This window comes from Gouania willdenowi, chromosome 5 (genome assembly GCF_900634775.1).
Source record: "Gouania willdenowi chromosome 5, fGouWil2.1, whole genome shotgun sequence".
In the NCBI taxonomy this organism is placed as follows: Eukaryota; Metazoa; Chordata; class Actinopteri; order Blenniiformes; family Gobiesocidae; genus Gouania; species Gouania willdenowi.
In genome coordinates, this window is record NC_041048.1 from 32,252,400 (window position 1) to 32,279,162 (window position 26,763).

A 26,763-nucleotide genomic window follows, 5' to 3' on the forward strand; every position below is an offset into this window, starting at 1 on the left:
CAGATCTTTTTCTCCCCCAGTTCTCCCGCTGAGTGATTTAATTGAAATGGCAGCAGATAAGCTACAGAAACAATACCTATAAGGGAATGAATGCATCCCATTATGCTGTGAATTCTAAACCATTGTGCCACTGATGTTCAATTTTTGACGGAATGAGGCTTTTCATTCATCATGAGCAGATATATCAGGATCACCCAGCTCTGTGTCCTGTGTGTGATCTGAATGCAAACCTTGAGTGTGCACTTCCCTTGGATAGCAGCTCTCCTTTTTTTCTCCTTCTCCTTATTAGATTCTTTTGCAATTATGCTGCCCCTTGGGGGAAAATGGATGCCTTTAACCACCTCTCCTATCAATTATGCACCAAACAACAGCCCCACTAACCAAGAAGTCATCTCATTTACTCTGGAATGCGTTTAGCCAATGGCTTCCATTAGGTTTAGCTTCTGTGGAGGTGAAAGTGTGATGCCTCATTTCATTTGGAAAAGCAATATTTTGCTCATCATTTCAGCTGAGAGAGCCGAAAGAAATACCCAAAATATGCCGCCTGACATTACCTGCCATCAAGGCAGCAACAAGTTGCTTTGAGTTTTCTTCATCAGGATTTGCCAAAGCGTGAGATGCAGAGTTTGACACCAGAGCAGTTTTCTGAAGGTCAAATGGGACCTTTTTGTCATTTTAAAGACGAGCACTCATGGTATTAAATTTTCAACATGGCAGGATGGAAAGAACCTGAGAGTCTTAAGACATTTATGCTCTTTCTTGAGTCCGTGCAAAATCACTGAAAATAAGGTCTGTCAAAGCGAGGTGACAGACTCTACCTACACACTAGTTCTTGGTTTTTGATAGAAGCCATTTTGGGTTAGAGATGAAACAAAAAATTCATTACAGGTTTTACAGGCTGCAGAATGAAGCTGTGCTCTGGGACAAACATCCATTTCTCCACCAGAAACACCGTGTCAGGGTCTGAGTAACACAGCCTGAAATAAAAAGCCTTTTAGAAGCGATTTTCCTCCTGCAATGTCAAACCTTGTTGGACTGATGGGCGCCTCAGATGATGAGCCTGGATCCTTTAGAAGGGATGGCAGTTAATGCTGTGCTCCAACTGCAATATACGACACATTTCTTTTTTTCTTGTAAAACCTCAAACCATTTAATTCAATGTGATGGCTTTTTTGAGTGTCAAAAGGCTCCTTACACTTTTAAGAGATGCTAGGAAATCCTTGCTGAATCTGGATGGGCGAGCAATCAAGCAAAAAGAAGTACACTGACTGGCACTGGGGCTGTTAAAATGAGCCAACTTTTACTATAGGGTTGTAAATAGTTTTGGGCGATTATTCAGGCTTGTGCGTTAATCCACACAACAGTGTGTTGTTGACAACGTTTGCTGGAATCTTTAATCCTGAGAGGCATATCACTTTCCACTTGCCCTGATATAGGTCAGAGCTTTAGCGAAGCCCCTTCTGTGCCACTGATATCATTTTAATATCACTTAATTGATTTCATTATTCTTTGATAAAACATTGTGACGGTCCCATTGGATGTTCATAAGTAAGAGGTTGTCATTGCGGGGAAAACCTTTTACCACCTTGTGATTTTAACATTGCTAGTTCATTAAACAAAACTGGAATCTATCCTTTTAACTTCACTAGTGAGTGAATGAAAAATGTACAGTCAGTGTCCCAAGGTAAATGCAGTTCCCTGTAGCTTTTTATTAAACTTTCAAAGGTCACAAGAGATGAGGTATCCATGGTATGGATTCAAAATTGAATTTGATGTGATTTGTTTCCAAGTTTGGAAAATGATTGCACCTTTAGGACTACTTTCTTGTTTTTATTTTAAGAATTTCTCATTAAAAAGATCATTCAAGCAACAACTATTTCCTTGTGTTTTGAGAATATACTGTATGGGTGAAAGCTGTTGCTGCTACTGTGGACTGAATGGATACTGTTTCAGTTTTGCTGTTGACGTCGATAAAAACAGTTGTTTCTTGAAACCGGCAGGAAAAGTAAAGTCACATATTTCTCACCTGGATCATTATCACTGACCTTTTCATTAAAGTCTTTTAAGTGATCACACAGAGATGGTGTATTAATTGCAGAGACAGTATCTGAGGTAGTGCTGCAGTCTGCTGCCTCACCCTCAATTTCCACTGGATGCGTAACTGCTGATACTTTTCTATTAAAGTCAATATGTCAATTTCTACCTACATACATATGCGATCTCCGCCATTCTCGAACCCTCCACGACAGATATGCAGACCTTCTTTTTTTGCCGGACGCCGGAGCAACGACAGATAAATTCAGCAAAGAAAAGCTTGTGTAGGACAGGAAGTAGTGGGGGTTAGGGGTGTTCCATCTAAGGAACCTCACAATTTGATTTGATTATGATTCAGAATGCTACGATTCGATTAATCAACAATTATTACAATTTTCAATGCAGTACCAGGAATGCACAGATACCTCTTGGTCAACTTTGAAATAGCACTTGATTCTTTCAAACACAGGTTTTTAATCTAGATGAGTGAATCTCCCGCTCAGTAATTGTACTGTAGCTAAAGAGTTAGCAGCTGCTATCGTCTCCTTCACCTGGTCCGTTCCTTCAGGTGTCCGGACAGCATGCGTGACTTTGATTGTCCTTCTGTGAGCAGTGGTCACGTTCCTGTCAGTCCTGTTATTATGAAAATCTACCAATTTTTTATTTGTCCCGTGTCGAATCGGGATTAATGTTGTAATCGATGTATTGGCACACTTCCAGCGAGGGTACACCCTGGTCAGGGCGGCAGTGGATTGTATTTCACCTATAAACATTATTGCACTTATCCATGGTTAAATAACTTTAATCACAATAATCTCCACAAAAGCAGAAGATCTACAGGACAGGACAGAGTCGACTTCCTTCTGCTCCTCTCAAAGGACACAATGAACTGTTTGTATGGCTTTATGGTTCTTCTTTGTATTGACTACAACTCGCTATATCGTGCAGTTAGGCTTGAATTAGCGAGATCTCCTGAGTCCTTGCCACAACAGATACTCATCACAGACAGAAGCGTTGGGGATTGACGGACAGCGGATTACGCAGCGGAGATGTTACAATGTAGTTATGCATCCACTGGAAATCCGGTGTCAGTGCACCTATGTGGTGACTGGTGTTGCAATAATAACGTTAATTAGGCAGAAATATAGTATGCTGAGTTCATGTTTATCTAAGATATAAACAAGTTCATAAACGATTGTTCATTGAACACCTGGAGATACAACCGGGGCGCAAGCACAAATGTTATTAGCCACTGATACAATTCAAAGGGCACCTGTCACACATTTTAAGCTCCTTTAATAGATCATTTATGTTTGTAGAGGCTGAGTCGGGTTATTTTCTTGCGGTCCTTTTAGAGCAGCCTGGAAGTAATTAAAGGGCCCATGTTACGCTAAATCAAACTGCGATTTGGGCTTCCAAATTGTTTTTTTCATTGATTCCCTCAATCGTTAGTTAGAGGGTGATTTTCTCCTTTCTTACTGCAGGGCGAGCCCAAACACTTCACTCCAATTTGATGATGCGTTCCCACTTTGATGACGAATTTGACACGGCACTGAGCTGGAGAAGCCGCGCCTCCAGGAAGCTCTCTGCCGTGATTGACATGTAAACAGACACGCCCATGAAAGTGAGCATTTCAGCATCCTTCGCGCAGTGCTATGTATGTATTTTCTACTGTCTATGTATGTACCGGCGAATGCCCCACCCCCACGCTCTGTCTTGTGTTTTTAAAGCAGCATGAGCTCGGCTACAGAGTGGGTGGGAGGAGGACGGGCCACCGTGAATATGCATATGTAGGATGCAAATCAGATTGTTTGGTGTAGAGTTGCTCAGAAAGTGACTTTTCAGAGGCTAAAGCTCTGGAAAACAGACGAGTTTGAGAAAATGTATTGGGAGCAAAAATATGCAAATACCTTGGCAGGTGAGATTATCTGTTTATAATTAGCAGGTTAGATATATTTTTAACACAATGTTTTATTATCGAAATGCCTAAAGAATTAACAAAGTATACTATAATATCTGCCTTAAAGCTGCGGTATGCAGAATCCTCCCTTTGTTTCGTTTTGAAACCGAAACCGAAACTCAACCTCAAGCTCTTAGCGACTTTTTTGTCAATATAGACTAGTGACAAGTGTATGGACTTTATCTTGTGTTAGTGGAGATTTTTCTGTTGTATTAGAGACTAACATGAATGCACGTATCACTCTGTAGTTACTGCCCCGAGCCGCGGCTGCTGCCGCCGGGTCGTCCCCGCCACAAGCACACACAGTGGGGGCTGTGATCTCAGCTACCTGCCGCTCTGAGCGGGCTGCATGATAACCATTACTCCGCATCTAGACTATATTTGTGCCTTTAAACTGTTGCTTCTCCACCTCGGTCTGCCTTTTTCCTCTTGATTTGCTGTGTAACTGTTGTGTCTAACGCTGTGATTTGAATTGACTTTTGCTGGAACGTCCAGCCAAATAAAACTTACATACCCCAGCTTTAACAGAAGGAGTATTGGGTTTGAGAACATTTAGAGGTAAAGGGGCATGTGTTTCACCACATTCTGGAGAAACACATGCCCACTCTCTGATAGATACTGGTAGTGAATATAAAGGTGTACCTTTGTTCCATTATTTCCAGAGAGTGGGCATGTGTTTCTCCAGAATGTGGTGAAACACATGCCCACTCTCTGGAAATAATGGAACAAAGGAACAGCTTTATATTCACTACCAGTATCTATCAAAAGGGTTGTGACCTAAACAACATGGCCTAATGCTCATCTCAGGTCTCATAGGATTAAAATAAGAAGAAAAAAAATCATTTTTGCAGATTATTCTTGAATAAAAGAAATGTGTCAATTTATGTAGAAAATGGACTTAAAGTTGTAAGACGATACCCTGAGTTCACGAATTGATTAAAATAGCCGTTAATGGGCTCGTGATAACGATAACAAAAGGAAAGATTTGCAGATTTTACCTCTGGACATACATACTTACTCTAGGTATGACTTTATTTTTTAACTCAACAGGAATATAAAAACCAAAAGAAAACATAAGAATCTGGAGTAGATCATATGCATTTGTTTTCTTTATCTGATCCCCCCACTGGCGCTGGATACCACTTGTATCTGTATTGATACATCTGGGGATGTTTTGATGTTGAAATACCTTGTCGCACAACATCTTCCCACCTTTACGATCTAGTCAATTGATTAGCAAAAACATTTCAACAACACTTTTATGTAATCATTCAGTTGTGATTTATGTCACTGTCTCACAGTGGGGAGACTCATGATGGACTAAGGTGTTGAGCACGATGTACAACAACGGACTCCATGCAGACTCAAAGCCGATGTTCGCAAGGCCAGTGCGCGCAAAGCTCGAATTGTATGACCACGATAATACTGGTATCCCACATAGACCCACATTAAATATAACACTGACCTGCATTTATAATTTTTAATGGGTGTACATACCACAGTCTCTTAAAGTTATGAGTTCAAATTTGACCTGTTTTGTATTGGAAAATAAAGCTTATAAAATATGATTATGTAGCTATTTAACAATACGTTGATTGTCATTTCTCATTCTTTCTTATTTTCTTCTAGTGCTTTGTTGTTTTAAATTACGTCTGTGAAATGAACAAGATAGTCGGCACTGAAAATTGGTTAGTGAAGTATGGGTAAAAACCTTATGTGCTACAATAAATGTATTTTATGTTTCCGCAAGTTTGTGCTGATCATAAATAAAGTTTATGCTGCTCTTCGATCTATTTTAATAACTATTTAGAGTGAATTCTATCATCTTTTTGATTCAGGGCAGCATGTTTGTAGAGTGGTTAACATCTTTCAACAAGAATGTAATTCTCAGGAAGGATACCTGGAATGATTCTGTATGGAGTTTGTATAGTCTTTGTAGGGCTGGGCGATTTTGCCAAAAAAAAAAAAATCTCAGATTTTTTAAATAAAAATTTGAGTTTTGATTAAATTTTTGATTTTTTTTTTTTTTAATGCTCTTAAAAATGACTGCAGACATCAGATATATGGTCAAAAGTGCAACTTTATTGCTGTGATTGTCCGCAAAATAAAAAGTAAACAATTCAACAATTTCAAGCTTTAACCCAGGTTTAAGCAAAAATGTAACAGCAACTTCACAGTAGCTTAAATTTTATGATTAAGAAATCAGATAACTACATATTTTATAACATATACAGTAACGTTACAATAAAAAATAATACTAAACTTTTCCCTTAGCATCTCAGCATAGTGTGAATAAAAAATTAAACATGCCTGTGGCACACAAATAGCCTACTCAAAGGGTAAACAAATCTAATGAAATGGCTCACATTGCGCTACGGTAACCCACAAGGACGCAAGGCGAAAAATTCTGAAAAAACTGGTGGGAATTTTTTTTATTTTTTTTTTAACTCAGATTTGCTAAATAAAAATTGTTTTTATCTACAAATTAGATGAATTGATTAAATCAATTTTTTTGCCCATTCCTAAGTCTTGATGAGCTCTAGCTTTGTTCCACAGTCCAAAGACATGTATGGTATGTTAGTTTCATTGTGGGAGAGTGATCATTACCTTCTCTCTGTATGTGTTTTGCCCTGGCTATGCATCAGATGTGTCTAAACAAGCAGACCTCCTGTGATCCTTCTCAGGATTATGCTGGCACAGAAGATGAATAGAATAATGAAAGAGAGACTTACAGTACAACTTAGCAATGGGATGAGGTCTTTTATGTGTCGGCAAAAGCAAACTGAGAGATCAATTTAGTAATGAAAGCAACTGCTGCACTTCTTTTAATTCAACCGTACTTCGAGATCAAATGGTATGCTTTAGAATGTATATCACCACTGCAATATAAGGATCACACTAACAACTAGTGGTCCACAGACCCTGGTTGTCCTCAAGTGACCCCTAGTTGTCCTTAGTTTTTTGGGCTGATACATTTTAAAAGTGATATATTTTTGTATTCAATTGACTACAAAGCAATGTAAATTATATGTAAATGCACGTAATTTCAGTAATGAGGGTGGTTGTTTTATTTTTTGGCTATTTTGTGACAAAACCTGCAGTTGTGTGTTTTATGATCTTATATCAAAATGACAACTTAAGAGGGATTGGTGGCTCAAAACAGGGTGAATAAAAATAAATTGAAACTCAGCAGGAGAGGTGCATCGTCCTAATGCATGTGATTCAGACGCCTTAAATGGTTCTGCCGCAGCGAGAAGTGATTCCAAGTGATAATGAAATCTTTGAAAGTCAAGTGGCGATGACGTTTGATTTGACATTATTTATGAAATATACAAACATGAATTTCTTAAATACATTCGTGATATACTGTTGAAGTAGTAATGAGTATTATTGGTTTTGTATATTTGTGGAGTTAGGTGGTCCAAGTTTTTTTTCTTTATTGGGTTAAGTGGTCCTTGGTTTAAGAAACACTGAACATGGTCTCTATTCACATGTTAATATGTTTCTTTTACATTTCTATTGACACAAGTGTAAAACATTTGTACAATTTACTTATGTGATGTTATTTTTTTTCATAAAAGTCTAAAGTAAGAAGTTTGGAAGTTAATGGAGTTGTGCAATGCCTAAACACAATCAACCAAATATTACTAATAGAAAAGATTGAAAGATAAGGTATTTTTTTGGTTGATCCCACTTCTCTTCAGACCTGTATTAAATTAGGCTTGTTGAAGGAAACAGAAACATACAGTTTCAGGAATTCCATTCATTTAGCTACTACTACTACTACTACTACTAGTGTTGTGGTAGTCGAGACCGGTCTTGGTCTCGAGACCAAATTTTAAAGGTCTTGGTCTCGTCTCGGACTCTGAAGCATTTTGACTCGGTCTTGTCTCGGACTCGGGCTGGCCGGACTCGGGATTTTCTCTCAAGACCGTTCGAGACCTTTTTAAAGTGGTGTTTTTTTGTGGCTTTAGACTCCAATTACATTTATGTATATAATATGTTCCCCACAATATGAACAGGTTCACAATTTAATTATTTTTTATAGTTTCTGTTTCCACTGTATCCAGAATAATAATAATAATTCTCAACAAGAACTATTGATTGATTTGTCACATGACTGTTCCAGGGTTTGAGTTTGTTTTATTTAGTTTCACATCTACCTGTAGCTCTTTGTTTTTTACACTGATGACAACTTGTTTGTAGTTTTATTTCAGAAAGTTTCACTTTTACAGTTACAGTTGGAAACCTTTGTTAATTGAATATCCTAGTTACATTACAGCAACCAAATTAAACTATATCAACTAAGTGAATTAATAAAAATGGCCTGTGTAAAGGCTTTTTCAAACTAAAAAAAATATCTTGTGAAATCTGTGACCTGTTGACCTGCACAACTCAAAGAATCAGAATCGAGAATCATTATTTCTTGGCAGAAATGCTTTTAAACACTTGCTGTACATTCAGTTGACATAAAAATCGTGTTTTCAAATATATAGAATAATTGTGAATTTATCAGTAGCAGTAGTAGTTTTAATATTTTAGTAAATTTTTTGCAGGCACCTTTTTTGTCCATCAAATGTATTTAAAATAAACAAAAATTAAAGAGAGAATGTTATTTAACTGTTATTTATATTTTTTTTTTAAATTGAAAAATAAAATGTTTATGGTCTTGGTCTTGGTCTTGGTCTTGGTCTTGGTCTTGGTCTCGGTCTCGGTCTCGGCTTGTCTCGGTCTTCGTCTTGACTCGTTCTCGGCTCCTGAAAGTCTTGGTCTTGTCTTGGTCTCGGCGCATTCTGGTCTCGGGCAAGTCTCAGATAGTGTGGTCTTGAACACAACACTAACTACTACTACTACTGCTACTATTACTACTACTACTACTACTACTACTACTAATACTACTACTACTAGGTTCAATATACAGTTTTTATGTAAAAGAATGAAAGAAGAACTTCTTATGTTTTCCTCTAAAAAAGTAAGAATTAATTAAGTAACAGAGGAAGCTGTGGTCATATTCTTTTTGGGAAGCTTGTCGTATTTGTATCATAATGCTATATTTTAATCTTTTTCCTAATTACTTTTTTCTCCAGATTAAGATTCTTGTATTCAAGGGAAAGCATTCCATTCCCAAGCGACTGGATGAGAGTCCTATTATCCCTCTGCGACTAAAGATGATGTTACCATGGAAACAAATTGTTCTGCTATCACTCACCGGATGCCTTGCAGGTAAGATATTTTAAAACAAATGATATTTCAGTATTGCTGTTATTGTCATTGTGGATATCTATACAACATATTTAATTGTATTGTTTCTATCCTAAAGTTTTGATTTCATGATTCTCCACTTATTAGAATTTCCATCTATTGTTTCTTTAAAAAAAAAGAAAAAGGTGATTATTTTTATCTTATTTGACTGAAACAAATGTAAAAAAAACCCTAGAGAGGTTTTACAACTATAACCATTTACCCTGATTGAATTGCAGTCATTAAATAAAAAGTGTTCTTGCGTTGATGTCCTTCAGTGTTCCCCAGAGTGTCGTCCTACTGTGAGTTTACACTACACTGTTGGGGACAAATGTTATAGCCTGTCAGGATCATTATCCGGATCCTTCCAATGAATCCAACCTCGCATTTTAGCACAATCTACTTGCTGCTGTAACTCCCTCTGCCCTTGCATGGTCACTAGGGATTGAAGCGGAGAGAAGCACAGACTCTCCCAGAATGTCAACCCTTGTCCAAATGACATTGTAAATCCCAATGAATGGTATTCAAATTGGCTCATGGGTAATTCACGCCCTGTTCCCAAGAGATTGAGATCCAAGGCGTCTCACCTTCCTCGCGGACAAATGTTTTGTTTTGTTTTTTTTTTAAACAGGGCCTCAGCTTATGTCTGAAGGTGCTTGTTCTTATTCAGTGTTCGAGTCACACTCTGGGAGCCTCTCAACCCACTTCATTATCAGTATCTGAAGTGACATGTTTGGTTTTGCCTCCAGGATTAAGGTTGCAACATTACAAGCAAAAGAAGCATTTTCAGTGTTTGAATGGCATTTTAAAGGCATAGATTCCAGTCAATTGCTCAAAATGTTTAGACTCATCTCAAAGAATAAACACCTATCTTGCTTTATCTTAGTTTGAAGTTGTAATTTATCTTCAATGTCCTAATTTAGAGCCTTCTTGGATATGTTGACACTTTATTACAAGTGAAAACCACATGTAGAACTGCCACACGCTGCAATCTGTGAGCAGTACGATATTAATGAGGCCTACTCTGGCCGTCTGTTGACTCCGCTTTCATTTAGTGGCAGATTGTGTTCCTCTTCCTTTCTTTTTAGGCTGCTGACAGATGAGTGCATCCTCATGGCCTCAATTATCGGGTGCATGTGTAGAATGACATAGATACTCTGAAAATAGATGGCTGCGCTTTATTTATCGACCCTGCCACTTAAAGAGAATAATTAATTAATGTGGAAATATGCAGCTACACTGGAGTCCCAACAGTGCAGCCAATCTGACTTTAAATAGATTTTCCAATACAGGGATTTTTCATGAAATGGCTTTCAAGTTGTTTCATTACCACCTTCCGCATAATGGGTAAACTCAGGTTTCATTTCTTTCCACTATGCTTCCCACAACTTTTGATCGAGACTAACCACTGCTGACTATAGAATTCCCACAAGAGCTTCAGCTTCAGAGCTGTTCTGACCAATTTAACCAGCCTTCACAATCCCACACCAAACTATGAAAACAGTTTAAAACACATTACTTTGAAAGGCCAAATGTTCACTTGCTGCCACCTGCTAAAACCGGCCTTGACAGATAAGCAAACAGTATTAGTCATGCAATCTGTAAGAAGTCATGCTATTATAGCTTATTTGTGCATTATCACAGAATAAAAGTAAAGGTAAATTAATTATAATATTAACATAAGTAATACAATTTAGAAATATTTAAAGAAAATAAATCATGCAGTAAAAATGATTTATTAATAGTAGTTAGATACATTATCAAGGTTTTTCTTTGTTGTATGTACCTATTAGCTAATTCTCGGGGCTACTACTTCCTAATTATAGGTGAAACACCCTGAGTAATAAATGTTAAAGAACAAACTACCAATTCTGACCTTATCCAAAAAAAAAAAACCTCTGACTATAGGCTACACATTCAATCAACAAATAACTTCCAATGCTGTTTAATGTTGGAAAATCATAGTATATTTAAAAAAAAAAAAAGACAAATGTAACTCTCAACCTAAATGTTTATAAAAGGCAAGGCAGATTAATTTGTTTATTACATTTTATTCACATTGCAACTTAATGTGCCCAAGAACTCATCTCATCTATGGAATAAAATGCCTAAAAACTGAGGTACTCAACAAATTTGCATGTATTAAAAAAAAACCAAAAAAAACAAAACACTAAAAACCCTGCTGTACATGTGAGATTGAGGCGTGTATTGTTCTATTAGGCAAGGCAAGGCAAGGCAAATTATTTGTATAGCGCATTTCATACACAACGAAACTCAATGTGCTTTACATGATAAAACATTCAATTGTTTAAAATCAATTAAAATCATCAACAAACACATTACATCAACAACATGACCAAAAATCTCTCTCAATCATACGCAGTAGAGAAAAAAAGTGCCTTTAACTTTGATTTAAAAATGTTCAGATTAGATACTGACTTCAGCTCTGCTGGCAGTTTGTTCCACTTCTTTGCAGCATAACAACTAAAAGCAGCACCACCATGTTTACTGTGAACTCTGGGCTCCACTATCTGACCTGTGTCCATAGATCTGAGAGACCAGCTAGGTTCATACCTGACTAACATCTCACTGATGTATTCTGGACCAAACCCATTCACAGATTTGTACACCAGCAGCAGAACTTTAAAGTCTATTCTGAGGCTGACTGGGAGCCAGTGTAAAGACTTTAAAACTGGAGTAATGTGCTCTGACCTCTATTACCGTTTTTTTTTATCATTGTAATTGTATATATTTGTACTTTATTCTGTTTTTGCCATTATATATGTATTGTAAAGGTCTTGTTGCTTTTTATGAGGGACCCCAGGAAGACTACCAACCACTATGATGAAAGTTAATGGGGTTCCCAACAAACAAAGAACTATAGACTAATCTTGGTATTGATTTTCCACCTGTAAACTGGGACCTAGCTGCTCATTAACAATGAAAAGTGGAAAGGGTGGCAGTTGTTAAGAAGGTAACCTAATGTTTTTAAATTATATACTGTCATTAATACTGTTGTATGTGATTATTTATCTTTACATTTCAGCAGTGTAATGTAAAAATGAACTTGCGAAGTGGTATTTTTGAGGTACTGCTATTAGCTTAAGAAGATGCTAACAGAAAACCTAGCGAACCAGAGCATGCCATGGAGCAGGCTCCGTTTAGCTTCTAGCTAACATAGCTATACTGTAAAGCAGCACAGTACCTTAGTAAGTGTGTTCAAATAGGTTAAAATGTGTTTAGAGCGTGTTTAATGTTTTGTAAACATTGCTAACTTCAGCCTCTTTACAGCCGAGTAGACCTGCCGCTGCCTTCTTGGGCTTTTTGCTGGTGTGTTGGAGTAGTAGAAGCATAGATACATAAGATGATGGAAATGGTGCATTTATATAGTTAACTTACTGTTTGAGAGCCTGATAAAACTCTCTCTTTAATAAAGTAGTTTTCTTTTACTCAGCAAGATGTTATGTCATCAAAGTAGTATGAAGCATTTGTAGGTGATTTTTTAACTTCCAGTATTTCCTGTTCAAAAAGAGGACCTCATATTATTTCTTGGGTAACACTTTATTTGAAAGGGTATACATAAGACTGACAATAGGCTGTCATTATTATAACATGACACCTGTCATTAGCATGAATAAGTTGTCATGAAGGCATGTCATTAAATGTCGTTCGTTACCCTAACCCAAAAAATGCCAACATAGCTCCAAAGGTGTCATAATTAAGTGAACAACACTTCATGACAGCCTTCATGGCACCTTATGACTAGGGATGTAAAGATTAATCATGAGGCAGTTATTAATCGATTCATTGGCGTCAAGGTTCATATCGATACTCTGAAAATTGAATCGCAGTACTTTTTTTAAACAGCAGAGGGTGCTTTCTATTTATCCTTCTCTTGCTGTTTAGGTCCCCCAACCTGGCAACCCCACTTGCATGTTACTGGTACTGCTGTGCATTGCGCATCAAAACTGCATGGTGCATTTCCAGTAATCTATCTAGCCATGCATTTGTTTGTAATTACAAATTGGCAACCTAGAGAATGACGTTGGACCTGACCTTGCCACGATTGGTCAGCTCATTGTAAGGAAGTAGCATGGAAGAAAATGCCTGATACAAACAACAGCACTCGTCATCGAAGGTAATTTATCCGTCCAGAAGCGTTGAAGGCGGGCAGAATCGCCTACTACTCGTAAACATATTCATAAATGATTCCTTACCCCTTTAGCACCGAAAGAATATCTGTAAAATTACTTGAATATCTGTAAAAGTCACGTTTTTCTTTTAGCTCTGTCTGCTAGCGCATAGCATCTCTTCTTCACTGCACAGAATAGCTGCATGCCAACTGACCACTGGGTTACTAGCGCCCTATGCTGGTCGAAAACCAATATCTGATGTAAATACAGTACACTCACTGTTTTTTTTTTTTTTAAGTCCAATTGTTAAGGCACAAAATATATTTTCAGTTGCACTTTTAAAAAGGAACTATTATGCAGTTTTGCATTGTTTACTGTAGAGCCAGAATTCAAATTGATAGGCTTAATATTTCTTTAATTATTTCATTCAGGATTTATTTTTAGTTAAATTTCATCGTTTTGAATAGTTTATCAAAGAATTGTTTGGACAATGAAAGATAAAGGAAAATAGTACAGTATTTTCTGTTTTTGTTTTTCCGATAAAAATAAAGGAATATTTTTCAGTCATCATTTGTCTACAGTCTCATTTTGTAAAATCATTTGTGAGAGAATCGTATCGTGAACCCAGTATTGTGAATCGAATCGTATTGGGAGTTGAGTGAATCGTTACATCCCTACTAATGACAGGTGTCATGTCATAATAATGCCAGCATAATGTCAGCCTTATATATACCCCTTCAAATAAAATGGGTCCATTTGTTGGATTAATAATAATAATAATAATAATAATAATAATAATAATAATAATAAACAATGATTTAGTACCTTTAATATTGATTAAAAAAGCAAGGTCATTGTACCACCTACTGTGTAACAATGGAAAGGAATATGTTTCAATAAAAAATGTGAGGTTTTTTGTTGATATTTAGAGAAGCCAAAGCAAATCTTAAACAAAGCCAGCTTGGAGTGTCAGTATCACCTCTTTCAAAAAAGAAGACTGTAATAGAGAATATGTGTTGATATCTTGTGTGCAGCATATAAAAAATATAACACAAAGGAATTGTCAGAAACCTGCTATATCTTGGTAGGAATATTTATTTGTCCCCAGACAGAATCACTTGCTCTTGTGCATATTGGATGCTTCTCTTGTCTTTTCAGACAATAAACTTTTCTATTTTCTACAGCTTGTACAGAGGATGTCAGATATCAAGGACCAAAATGGAGAACAGAGCCAAGTGACCTCATTTTACCAATCAGCCTCGCAGAACGCCAGGCGACCATGGTGTGTGAAGTAGAAGGAAGCCCCCCGCTGCAGTACAGGTAAATTACCACATCAAGCACCGGCTGAGACCAACACTACGCGGCCTCCTGGGCTCTGAGTCTGCTTCAGCGTGTAGAAATCCAATGCTGTTTAATTGCTTGTGAATCCTTAGTGCTTCACCAGAAATCAAAGAGGGTAACAGATAGCGCTGATTGCCATTGATTTGTTAAAGAACAACGTTTTCTGGACACAAATGAGCGTGAGAGATTACACGCCATCCAACAAAAAAGGCAGCGGCTTCAAAGAACAACTGCTTAATTGAGCATCCGTTTCTAATTGAAAAAAAGCTTATCTGTTTTCAGCCTCAGCTGTGATGTAGAGTCAGAATCAGAGAGGTTGATGAATATGCTGGCACCTCAGATATGAGTGAGGTTAACTTTATTAATGATAAGAATTAAGCCTGTGTGCGAACTTAAGCTGATGATTTATAATGTGGTGCGCGGCCTCGGAAATGATTAAGGGGAGAAAAGAAGCTATTCCAGAGACTCATTTGCACAACAAATCCTTTGATATCTCCTGAGCTACTCCCCGGTGCTGAGGGAGGCTGCATTAAATGGCAGCTTTTTTTTTTCTGTGGTAGATCGTGTTTCGCAGCTTGGTCAGCACCATGTAGATGCGCAGCAAGCTGCAGAGCGAGGGAGTAACCTTGTGAGTGACATTCGGTTAAATGCTTACATTTCCTATAATGCGTCTGCACTGGAAAATACACGGTTCAGCCACAGCGGCGGGGGGTATCATTATACTTGTTGTGTAAGCCGAGCTATCACCAGGGATGAAGGCGAAACCATTACTTGCATTATTTCACCCACAACTTAAAGCCGTCTGACATTCCCTTGTGTTGCTGGAGAGGTTTTTCTTTCTCTTGAGGGGGGGGGGGGGGCTCTGGGGGGTGTTAATGAAGCAGCAGGAAATGATGTTGTCAGGATGAGCTGCAGCATTCTGCTCCAACTGAGCAAGCACAAACTCTGACATGATATTACAACGGCAGGTGTACACAAAGGATAAATGAAAATGTGTGTCTTGAAATTGTGTAAAAGATTATGAGAAATAACACATTGCTAAAGCTTATTCAATGGCCAAAAATATGTAATAGTCCGAAGAGCTACCAGGTAAAAAATCACATGTTATACAAAATGTTCATGTTTTCACTTTGTTTCAACATGCAACACTTTATTATCCCCCGCCACAAATGTGGAGGGGGGTGTAGTTTTGAGCTCCATCCGTCTGTCCATCCGAGTTAAAGGGGACAGCTTTTCTCAGAAACTTTGTAAGATAGGATGACCAAATTTGGCGTGTGGTTTCAGGGTATCAATACCTTGATGGAGTTAAAAAATGAGAAGCACACAATTATTTTTTCTGGAGTTATTGTCCTTGTTCCATTTTTTTACTCTGTTCGAGGTATCTTCAAAAGGGACAGCTTTTCTTAGAAAATGTTTAAAAGTAATAGTAATTTTAGATTTTGATGTGATAATATATTTTTTATCTATACATTTAAGTTAGATTTAGGACATTTAGGAAAAGGTTGTGAGTTATAATGAGAACCAATCTGGTGGGGGATGTTGATGACTGTCTTCTTGTTTCTCCTAATTTACGCAGTTGTTTCATTTGTATTACATTTCACTCACAGGAAATCATCATGTTTACTGTTTTACTAGCCACTAACAAATTCAAATAATCACAAAACATGTAAAATGTTTGTACTTTGTAAAATGTAACCATTATGAACACATCTTATCACAACCCATATACCAAATCTGTGACACCTAGAAGCATTTGTCACAATTTTTAAAAAGATGGTTAATACAAAAACTTGTAAAGTGCAACAGTATGTTACTCTGCTAAGGCACTGACTACATCTGTCATCTGTATTCATATTCATATTCATATTATTATATTATTTGCAACCCACTTTTTATGAATTCAACCAAACAAATTTAATTTTTCAAAGATAGCTGTTGAAAACACACACATAAATAATATTTCTTAAAACTATATCCATAAAATATATATCAGTCTCCCATCTTTTAAAAGCTGTTGTTTTTCCTCAAAAGTAATGTTCTTTATCATCTCTAGCGCTGTCATTCTGCCTGTAGAGATCGTAGCAGCAGCCACGCTGGATCAATTCACTAATGTACTCTGAACATACAGTGGTATGAAAAAGTTTGGGCACCCTTGTAAATGTTCATGATTTTCCTTAATAAATAATTGGTTGTTTGGATAACAAATTCCAGTTAAATTTATCATATAGGAAACAAACACAGTGATATTTGAGAAGTGAAATAAAGTTTATATGATTTACAGAAAGTGTGCTAGAATTATTTAAACAAAATTAGGTATGTGCATAAATGTAGGCACCCTTGCATCTTATTGATTTTAATACTCTTAGCACTAATTATTGGAACTCAAAATTGTTTTGGTAACCTCAGTGATCCTTGATCTCCATACACAGGTGAATCCAATCATGAGTCAGGGTATTTAAGTAGGAAAATTCTAGGTGTTTCCTCTTTGCATCTTCTCTGATTAGTGGCAACATGGGAGCCTCAAAACACCTCTCAAATGACCTGAAAACAAAGATAATTCAACATCATGGTTTAGGGGAGGGATACAAAAAGCTATCCCAGCGATTTAAGCTTTCAGTTTCAACTGTGAGGAACATTGTGAGGAATTGGAAGACCACAGGCACAGTTCTAGTTAAGGCCCGAAGTGGAAGACCAAGAAAGATCTCCGAAAGGCAGCGGCGCAGGATGGTGAGAACAGTCACAGTCAACCCGCAGACCAGCTCCAAAGACCTACAACATCAGCTTGCTGCAGATGGTGTCACTGTGCATCGTTCCACTATTCAGCGCACTTTACACAAGGAGATGCTGTATGGAAGAGTAATGCGGAAAAAGCCTTTTCTCTGCACACGCCACAAACGGGGTCGCTTAAGGTATGCTAAAGCACATTTGGACAAGCCAGCTTCATTTTGGAACAAGGTGCTGTGGACTGATGAAACTAAAATAGTTATTTGGGCATAACCAGGGGCGTTATGCATGGCGGAAAAAGAACACAGCATTCCAAGAAAAGCACTTGCTACCTACAGTAAAGTTTGGTGGTGGTTCCATCATGCTGTGGGGCTGTGTGTCCAGTGCAGGCACTGGGAATCTTGTTAAAGTTGAGGGGCGCATGGATTCCTCTCAATATCAGCAGATTCTGGAGAACAATGTCCAGGAATCAGTGACAAAGTTGAAGTTGCGCCGGGGCTGGATCTTTCAACAAGACAATGATCCTAAACACTGCTCAAAATCTACTAAGGATTCATGCAGAGGAACAAGTACAACATCCTGGAATGGCCGTCTCAGTCCCCAGACCTGAATATTATTGAAAATGTATGGTGTGCTTTAAAACGGGCGGTCCATGCTCGGAAACCATCAAACCTGACTGAACTAGAGATGATCTGCAGAGAAGAATGGTCCAAAATACCTCCCACCAGAATCCAGACCCTAATTGGAAGCTATAGGAAGCGTTTGGAGGCTGTTATTTCAGAAAAAGGAGGATCTACAAAATATTAAGTATTTTTTTTTCTTTTGTGGTGCCTAAACTTATGCACATGCCTAATTCTGTTTAAATAATTCTAGCACACTTTCTGTAAATCGAATAAACTTTATTTCACTTCTCAAATATCACTGTGTTTGTCTCCTATATGATAGATTTAACTGGAATTTGTTATCCAAACAACCAATGATTTATAAAGGAAAATCATGAACATTTACAAGGGTGCCCAAACTTTTTCATACCACTGTATGTATAGCATTTAGCATCGCACGGTTACGTCCAAAGGCAGTGTAGAGAGCTGCCTTTTTACATAAATGGTTTTCATCTTGGGTAACTGACTGCGCATGCGCAAACACATAAAAGCATGCTATGGGAACAGAGGCAGAGCAGCAATGTGCTTTTGGGAGGGGGTGTGGCCTCCTCCTGCCTCCTCCTGACTTACAGCGGAGTGAGACTGAGCAGCGTCTCTGTCTCACCAGGAAATAGCGATGTCTATGAAACGCACAAAATGCTGACACTTTCAAACTCATAGGTACTGTAGGCTATCGGAAATTGAAAAATAAATAATTCATAATTATATTATGATTAAAACAAATAATCAAAATATCAATTCACCCTTGGGTCGGCACTGCCTACCTTGCCTACCCTGACTGCACGTCACTGCCCCTTACGTCCGACTACGTTTGTGCTGTGAAAAATCAACTATAGAGCATGATGATGGAATGAATGAGTGATTGGACACACTTTAAAGAAACTCATTTTGTAAATAAGTGAAATAAAACAGTATTTAGAGCCCCCTCAATGGATACACTTCATCTCCAGCCTGGTGTGGGACCAAGACTGACTGTATTTTTAGTTCATGTATTCAAGATAATTTCCATCACCATTATGATTATCATTTTTACCTGAAACTTTTATATTTTTAAACCCCATATTTTTTATGCATTTATTTGTTAATTTTCTTTCTCTCAAGTACCCCCTGCAGTACCATCGCGTACCCCCAGGGGTACACGTACCTCCATTTGAGAAACACTTTTCTAGATGGTTTGTCTTAAACAAAGCATCTTCAAGCTAACGTGAACAACAAAACATGTCATATTTTTGCCAAAGAGCTCAATTCATTGCTTCTTTTTTATTGCACTGGCTTTGCTCTACTGTTTAGCCTCTGTTTATTTCTCCTGTGAGTCTTGTATAGATTGCCATTTTCTGTGGTACCTGTTCTTCATTAAATTTCGGATCCGTCAGAGCAGGGCTTGTGTTTGTAGTCCAGTGGTAACACACACTGTGTTCACAGTGATGATATTCATCTATGTCAGTTGCACTGATGCTCAAAGGGCTTACCCTCCATTATGAGGTGAAATAGTGAGACCAGGTTTAAAAGGAGGGCTTGTTGCTACATTATGAAACTTCAACGCTTCAGACTGACATTTCTGGTAATGCTTTTAAAGACAGTGGATTTTTGCCCTTAATTTTAAAAATTCTTATGCCTGTATTGGGTTACATGGAATTTTCTGACACTGATAGTCCTTGACTTGGTTCCCCCCGAGGCAAAGACCGGTATCTATGCCGATGAAATACAAACTACATTTTCTGTGCAATTTCCCACATTTAATTTAGAACCTGAAATGTTCCATCCATGAAAATGTTGTTATGCACTGGCTTTCAAAGCGAGTCCACGCAACCGCAGACAAGCCTACTCACACTATTTAAAAAATTAGATATGGCAGATGAAATGGTATTACATTCAGAGCTGCACAAAATGTTCTAGTTATTAAGAAAAAGTTACCCAATTGGCTTCAGATGCATATTCTTTCCTGCGCCTGACAATATTTAATTCCTTAGAAGTTGTTCTTAACCCCTTGTCAAAGGGTTTACAAACCTGTTTGTAGCATGAATAATTGATTTTTTTTTTAAACAATCACAATTAGTAAAAATATCCTGTTTATTTTGTGCAAAATGGTTTCTATAACCACTCTCGGGAAATTGTTCCTTTTAAACATGCATTTGTGCTCTTTAAGCACTTCAAACTTGTTTTTTTCTCACTCGACGCACGCGTCTCAGGTTACTGTTGTACTGGAGTTCATAATGTTCTGCTACAATTTTATTTTATTTCAGTCTTTAACCACAACCAGCTATTTTTTGTGTGGCCAGTAATACTATAATTTAAATGCATCCTTAGTCAGATTATATTCCAGAAGGTATGTGGCCCTAAGTGATCCACATTTTTTTTTTTTTTTTTTTTTTTTTTTTATTAATGTATTTATTTGACAGGGACATAAATAGACATTCAAACATAGATACAAAAGTTTGCAGCTAATGTGATGCACATAGAATATGTACCTAATGCTAGTTTACAACTTCTGTCCCTGGTTGGGCCTTTTTTACTACAGCGAAACAATAAAACTTATCCGCCCAAAATACAAAGATTATCAAACATTCACATACACACAGCTATTTACAAATGGGTACAATTTTGATTAGTTTGAAACAATTTAGGTAGTTTTGTATTGTTTTAGAGATTTTTTTAATACTAGTGCAGTGCCCGTATGATGTATGTATTGCATTAGAAAAGTGGTAAGGTAAGTAGCCTTTTCATGGATGGCCATATGAGGTTGTGCTTGAAGGTGGAACGTCATCACTGTAGAGGTAGGACTGATGACATCATCACTGTGGAGGTAGGACTGATGACATCATCACTGTGGAGGTAGGACTGATGACATCACTGTAGTAGGACCAATGTTCCAATGTTCTAATGTTCTAACTGATGACATCATTACTGTAGAGATAGGACTGATGACATCATCACTGATGACTCAAATTTGATGTTGCACACCCTTGAACCAAGCAGCAGCGATGTTGAAACTCTCAGGAACACACAGATACACAGACACACAGATTCCTTGCTTTTATAGAGAGATGTTTGTCAAATTTTAGCTGCGGGTCAAGAACCAACCCAAGATATTTGAATTCTGTCATAGATTACATGCTATTATTTTTCAAATGTATTGGGAATTTCTGCCATACATTTAGTTTTCTTATTAAAAAACACATTGAGACCATCTTGGCTAGATTGAGCACCAACTGGTTTTGGGTGACATCTGCTGCCTGTTCAGGTGACTTCACAGGTGCCTAAATAACATCATTGTCTGCGTAGAGTTGCCAGCTGACCCCGGGCAGATTAGGGGCAAGTCATTTATAAAGAGATTTAATAGCAGTGGTCCCAGTATGGAGCTCTGTGTAAGGTGGGCACCGAGAACCGGTTCCAAATAGGAACGTGTGTGTGTGTGTCTGTGAAGCCGTTAACAGGGGAGAGAGAGGACTGATCACCTCTTCTCTGGCCGTATCATAGGCAGCACCGCTTTTACGGTTTAAATGATCAACTTCGTCATCCAGAATGTAGGCTTATTCAAGAAGTTAACAGCTTTAATTTTGCTCCGTTAAATTGAGGAAGTGTAGTACAGCCCTCCGCTGCAGCCGTCTCACTGTAGTGGGTGGGAGGGGCTGCTGCCTCGGCTCTACAGACAGTGACGGCCGAGGGAGTTGTTGCTTGAAGTCGCTTTAAAAAGTTCAAATTTCACACAGGACCAAGTTGCCAGAATAATAATAATCTTCAACAAGAACTGTTGATTGATTTGTCACATGACTGCTTCAGGGTTTGAGTTTGTTTTATTTTGTTTCACATCTACCTGGGCTGTAGCTCTTTTTTTTTAGACTGCTGCCAACTTGTTTGTAGTGTTATTTCAGCAAGTTTGAGTTTTACAGTTACAGTTGGGGACCTTTGTAATTGAGCAACCAAATTAAACTGTATCAACTAAGTGAATTAATAAAAATGGTCTGTGTAAAGGCTTTTTCAAATGAAAAAATTATCCTGTGAAATTGTTGACCTGCACAACTCAAAGAATCGGAATCGAGAATCGTTTAAAACAGGAATCGAAATGGAGAATTGGAATCAGAATCGTTAAAATCCAAACGATGCCCAACCCTAGCCCTGTGGAATAACTTTAACACATTGTTCCGTGTCCTGAAGGTGTGATGCAAACCAGCCCACTGCCTGGTGCAGAAGAAGGTCCAACGTCACTCTCAGAATGTTGTCATTGCAGGTTTTTACTTCAGATATTTCAGTTTTACTGTTGAGTTTTGAACAATATTTGTAAAGGCACACTTAAAGGACACAGTCCATGTGGGAATGCCACATGTGTATGTTTTAAAAAAAATAATTAAATGTTATTATTTACAGTAAATATTACTGATGTCCACAAAACCCATTGAAAAATATAGATTTACTCTATGTTAGGACAAAAACGTTTCATTCCCTAAAGGTTTAGAAAATCCTCTCTCAATGTAGATGATTTCAGACCACCAGGGTTCTTTTTTGAGCAACTGATTTTCAGTGAACTGGCCCATAGTTACACCAGTTTAATAGTAAAACCAAAGTGAAAGTTGCATACTACCGTCTCACCTTGAAAAGCTATTTTTTAGGTCTACAAACCAGCATTTCAGTGCCCAAACCTAATTATTTTTGGTCTGAGCACAACAACCATTTTAATAAGTGAAGATTGAACCGGCACGGCACCCTGCTGGTGTGAAACTGCTCTTTGTGTAGAAATCTCTGGTGCACGGAAAAGAAAAAAGTGAAAAGGAAAAGGGTGCAAAAAATCTAATTGACTATTACACAATAAGTCCGTATCAGAAATCATATTTTTTTCAAATATTTTCTGTCCCCTTAATGTAATATATTCTACTAAAGCTAACTACACTGAGTATCATTCAGTACAATGGTAGTAGTTTGTTGTGGAAAATAACAACATTAATTCCACACATCCAACAGTTAAAAGGCTTAAAAATGGATGTTGGAATCCAATCCATTACAATGTTAAATGGTAATAACGATTCACAGCTTGCAGGGACATTATATTTAACGGGCTATGAAGTGCTTATGAAACTAACAGACGAGCTACATTTTTCACCATTTGCCAGTTTCCACAGTGAGTATTACTGCAGCTGTGTGTGATATCTCATATCAGAAATGTCCACACTTAAATAGGCTACAAATGTCAGTTGTAAACTGACCTTGTAAACACCTAATTCTGAATACAAATGACCATTCTGAATTAAACTTAAATCTGAATTAAGTGGCTGGTTTAATCTGATTTTAATTCCAAAAAGAATAAATCCTTGATCTTTTGAACTTTTAATTCTGCTTTGAAATAATTCCGGTCGATGACGTGCTGGTGACGACATAATCCAAGATGGCCGCCAAAAGCATGTGTGTTTTTTAACTGAAAGATGTTATAAGTCACGTTCGCTCCCTGTCCAATCAGAACCATTCCCTACTCCCAGACCTAAAGCAGAATTGAATAAAGACAAATAAATATTTTTCCATGTAAACCTCAATTAGGAAATATTATCTCCATGTAAAGCAGAATACTTTCATTCTGAATTTAAAAAGACATCATGTAACAGTGGCCATTGTGAAGCAATGAAGAGTCAGATTGTTCACCAACTAATAAGGAACATGAGCTTCAGACCGTAATTGGAAGATTTGAAAAGGGCAATAACCTATGAATGGCAGAAAGCGCATAATTGCATAACTCATCCCCTACAGGGAGACACAGGTACTGCCTGCCTCCTTCCATGATTTCTGTTTACAAGCCACATAAGTACGACAACAACTACACACACATACACGTACACACACACTACACCAGTGGTTTCAAATGTTTTTTGTCCCATGTACCCCCTTTGCATTTTTGTCAAATCGTGTTTAGCAGTGGGTTCTCATAAACCTCTAACTGTGTCTATCTCAGACTAATGCTGTGTTCACACCGGATGCGTCACAAAATGTTTGTGCATCCAGATTACATACAAAGCCAATGGATAGACTCGGCCCAGAGGCGAAATCTTTCCTCTGCGGTGGTGCGGTCCGATTTGCGCTTAAAGAGCGTTGGTTGTGCGAGCATACTCCTGATTTTTTATCACATTCACGCATTCGTATGAGTTGAAAATATTGAACTCCTGCGACTGTTTCGCATGACGAAAGCCAATCAGAGTCTTTGTTGACGATGACGTCAGGCCGTCAACTCGGACACCGCCGTTTTCACCCATTCAACCATGGAGTAGAAGCTGTGCGTGAACACCTGGAGCTGTATGACACGGCCTTTATAACCGGGACCGGACTAGGAAGGATTTGGCGTGGAGGAGAATCAGCGAGGAGGTGGTAGTAGCAGGTAAAAGTTCTCTCTGTAGTTTTCATCTTTGCAATTTGACACTGAGCTAGCATAGCATTAGCTGCTAATCACACCGGCATTTTTCACCGGTGGTTTATGTTTAAGAGAGGTGAAATAGGAGCACAGCTTCTCGCTTCAGCAGGCGGTGAAACCCCCCCTAGTTGGATGTGTCGCTGGTGGGCGGGGCTTTGCTTCAAACGCATATATGAAGCGAATGGGGACATTTTTTGATCCTGCGAAACCTGCCGAACGTTTCGTGCGGGAGACGTGTCCGGTGCCGCAGAAGACACATTCAGTGTGAACGCAGCATGAATCTCCAAATTCAAAACAATTAGTGGATTTTAAAGTGGAATTAATTTTTTTTAAATACCATGCATTTCTATGTGATTAAGTAAATATGTTCTCCTTTGTAAAATGTAGCAAATCTTTGTCTCCTATTGCCAGTAGTGTGATAAGAGGGCATGTACAGCATAAAATAATTATGTTTAAATAAATTACAATAATTTGTAGTATTTTATTGAGCAATAGTACTGATAGTTTTTGGTGAATTTGTCAAAAAAAAGTCTAACAAAGAACTATTATTTTTAAATTAATTGTTAAATCTTTCCGAGTACCCCCTGCAATGTGCTCCTGTACCCCTGTTTGGGAACCACTGCACTACACTTTAAACTTTCATAACTTCATCTGAAACTTTTAATTCATGTTTACAAATCTAACAAACGGCAAGAAAAAAAAGCAGGAGAAAAAGAAGAAAGAAACACAGCCCAATTACTTTCAGCTTTGATAGAAACGGTTCAGTTATGAAAGGCTCAGCTCATAGCTGCTTCCTCTCCTGTCATAGCTTCACAAGAAAAACATTTCAGCGATTTTGATTACTGAAATCGTTTAAATGGTCTAGCCCACACAGTCACTTTTAGATACAAAATAACTGATTGCAACTCATAAAAAGACTACATTTGAACAAAAGCTGCTCCTTCCTTTGTGTCTACCAACTTGTTTATGATATATCCTCAAATACATGAAGCGCAATAAAACAAATGGAAAAAAAGGCTCTTTGAAAACTTCCTGAAAACAACAGAAACTAACAAAGCAGTGCAACAATGTCTTCTTCTGAACACAGATTTTGACTTTTTAGCAGCATTCAGCCTTACCCCTCTATGCATACAAAAGTGATTTCCAAATTTAAAGTTTAGTTTTACAAGGCAGTCATTTCCTGTATCTGCTGGAAAGAGTAAAACACTTTGTTGGTCAGCTAGATGAATACAAATATGAAGTTGTAGCATGTATTTACAGCGACGGGCTTGGGCAAGGGGATCGATTCTTAATGAATAGAGCTTCCCATGTAATATGTTTTCCAGTTGCATTAAAGTGGCCCACTGATGGGTTTTTAATAGTTGTTTAGTTGCAGCAGTGCTTTGTGAAACAGAGGAATGAATGAATCCAATCTTTAATCTTTTGTCAAAGGAAGACACTAAAAATCAACTTTAAGAACTATATGTCTTCTTTAATTCAATCTATCTATAAAGCAAGGAATCTCTGTCTGTCTGTTCCTCAAGTATCTCTGCGAATCAGGCTCAGATTGACCTGAGACTTTCAACATGGCTGCTGCTTGGTTCAAAGGTGTGCAAGGTTGGATTTGTTTGGATGCAATGATACCGTTCTCAAACTATTTCATGAAATTGTCCACCGGGAGCGGTCCGCACCAGAGTCACGTGCGCGCCAGTTCACGTGTGCTCCAGAGCCAATCACAGCACAGCTCCCCTCTGGTGCAATCACCGTGCACTGGAGGGGTGTGCTCGCTCTCTCTCTCTCTCTCTCTCTCTCTCTCTCTCTTTCTCTCAACTTTATTGCCATGAGAAACAGGTTGACATTGCCAAAGCAAGTGTGACATAGAACGATGTACACACGAAAAGATTCAATGTCAAAAAATAGCTACATTTGTGATGTGCATAACAGTATGATACAATAGAAACTAAAAGTAATAAAATATAAATGGGCTTTTACTATATCTATGTGGAACAAAATGTACAATTAAGTTATGAGTGTTATAAAAGGGGAAAAGGTTACAGTATGTACAGAATTTTACATACATCAGTATACACACTCATATGCGTCCGGTTGCACAAGTACATACATATAAACATACAGTACATGCACACAAACAATTGTTGTGAATAAATTGTTTTAAAGTGTGAGAACTATTCACATACTGTATATGGTTGAGTGCATATATGTGCACTGCTTTGAGTGCATTGACAATGCACTCAAAGCAGTGCATACATATATATATATATATATATATATATGTAAGAT

At 37.8% G+C, this 26,763-nt stretch overlaps 2 protein-coding genes across 4 annotated transcripts in view; both read left to right on the plus strand.

Moving 5' to 3' along the window:
• LOC114464078 (hydroperoxide isomerase ALOXE3-like) overlaps window positions 1–26,763 on the plus strand; it is a 1,091,527-nt gene that overhangs the window by 177,683 nt on the left and 887,081 nt on the right. The window lies entirely within an intron of this gene.
• Window positions 1–26,763, plus strand: part of cntn3b (contactin 3b) — a 128,074-nt gene that overhangs the window by 6,516 nt on the left and 94,795 nt on the right. For both annotated transcript variants that reach the window (XR_003674144.1, XM_028448130.1), the window contains exons 2-3: window positions 9,082–9,217; window positions 14,553–14,688. Coding sequence is in view for 1 of the 2 variants with exons in the window: in XM_028448130.1 (XP_028303931.1) it covers window positions 9,163–9,217; window positions 14,553–14,688 (191 nt within the window). In the remaining variant the exon portion in view is untranslated. The remainder of the gene's footprint in view (window positions 1–9,081; window positions 9,218–14,552; window positions 14,689–26,763) is intronic.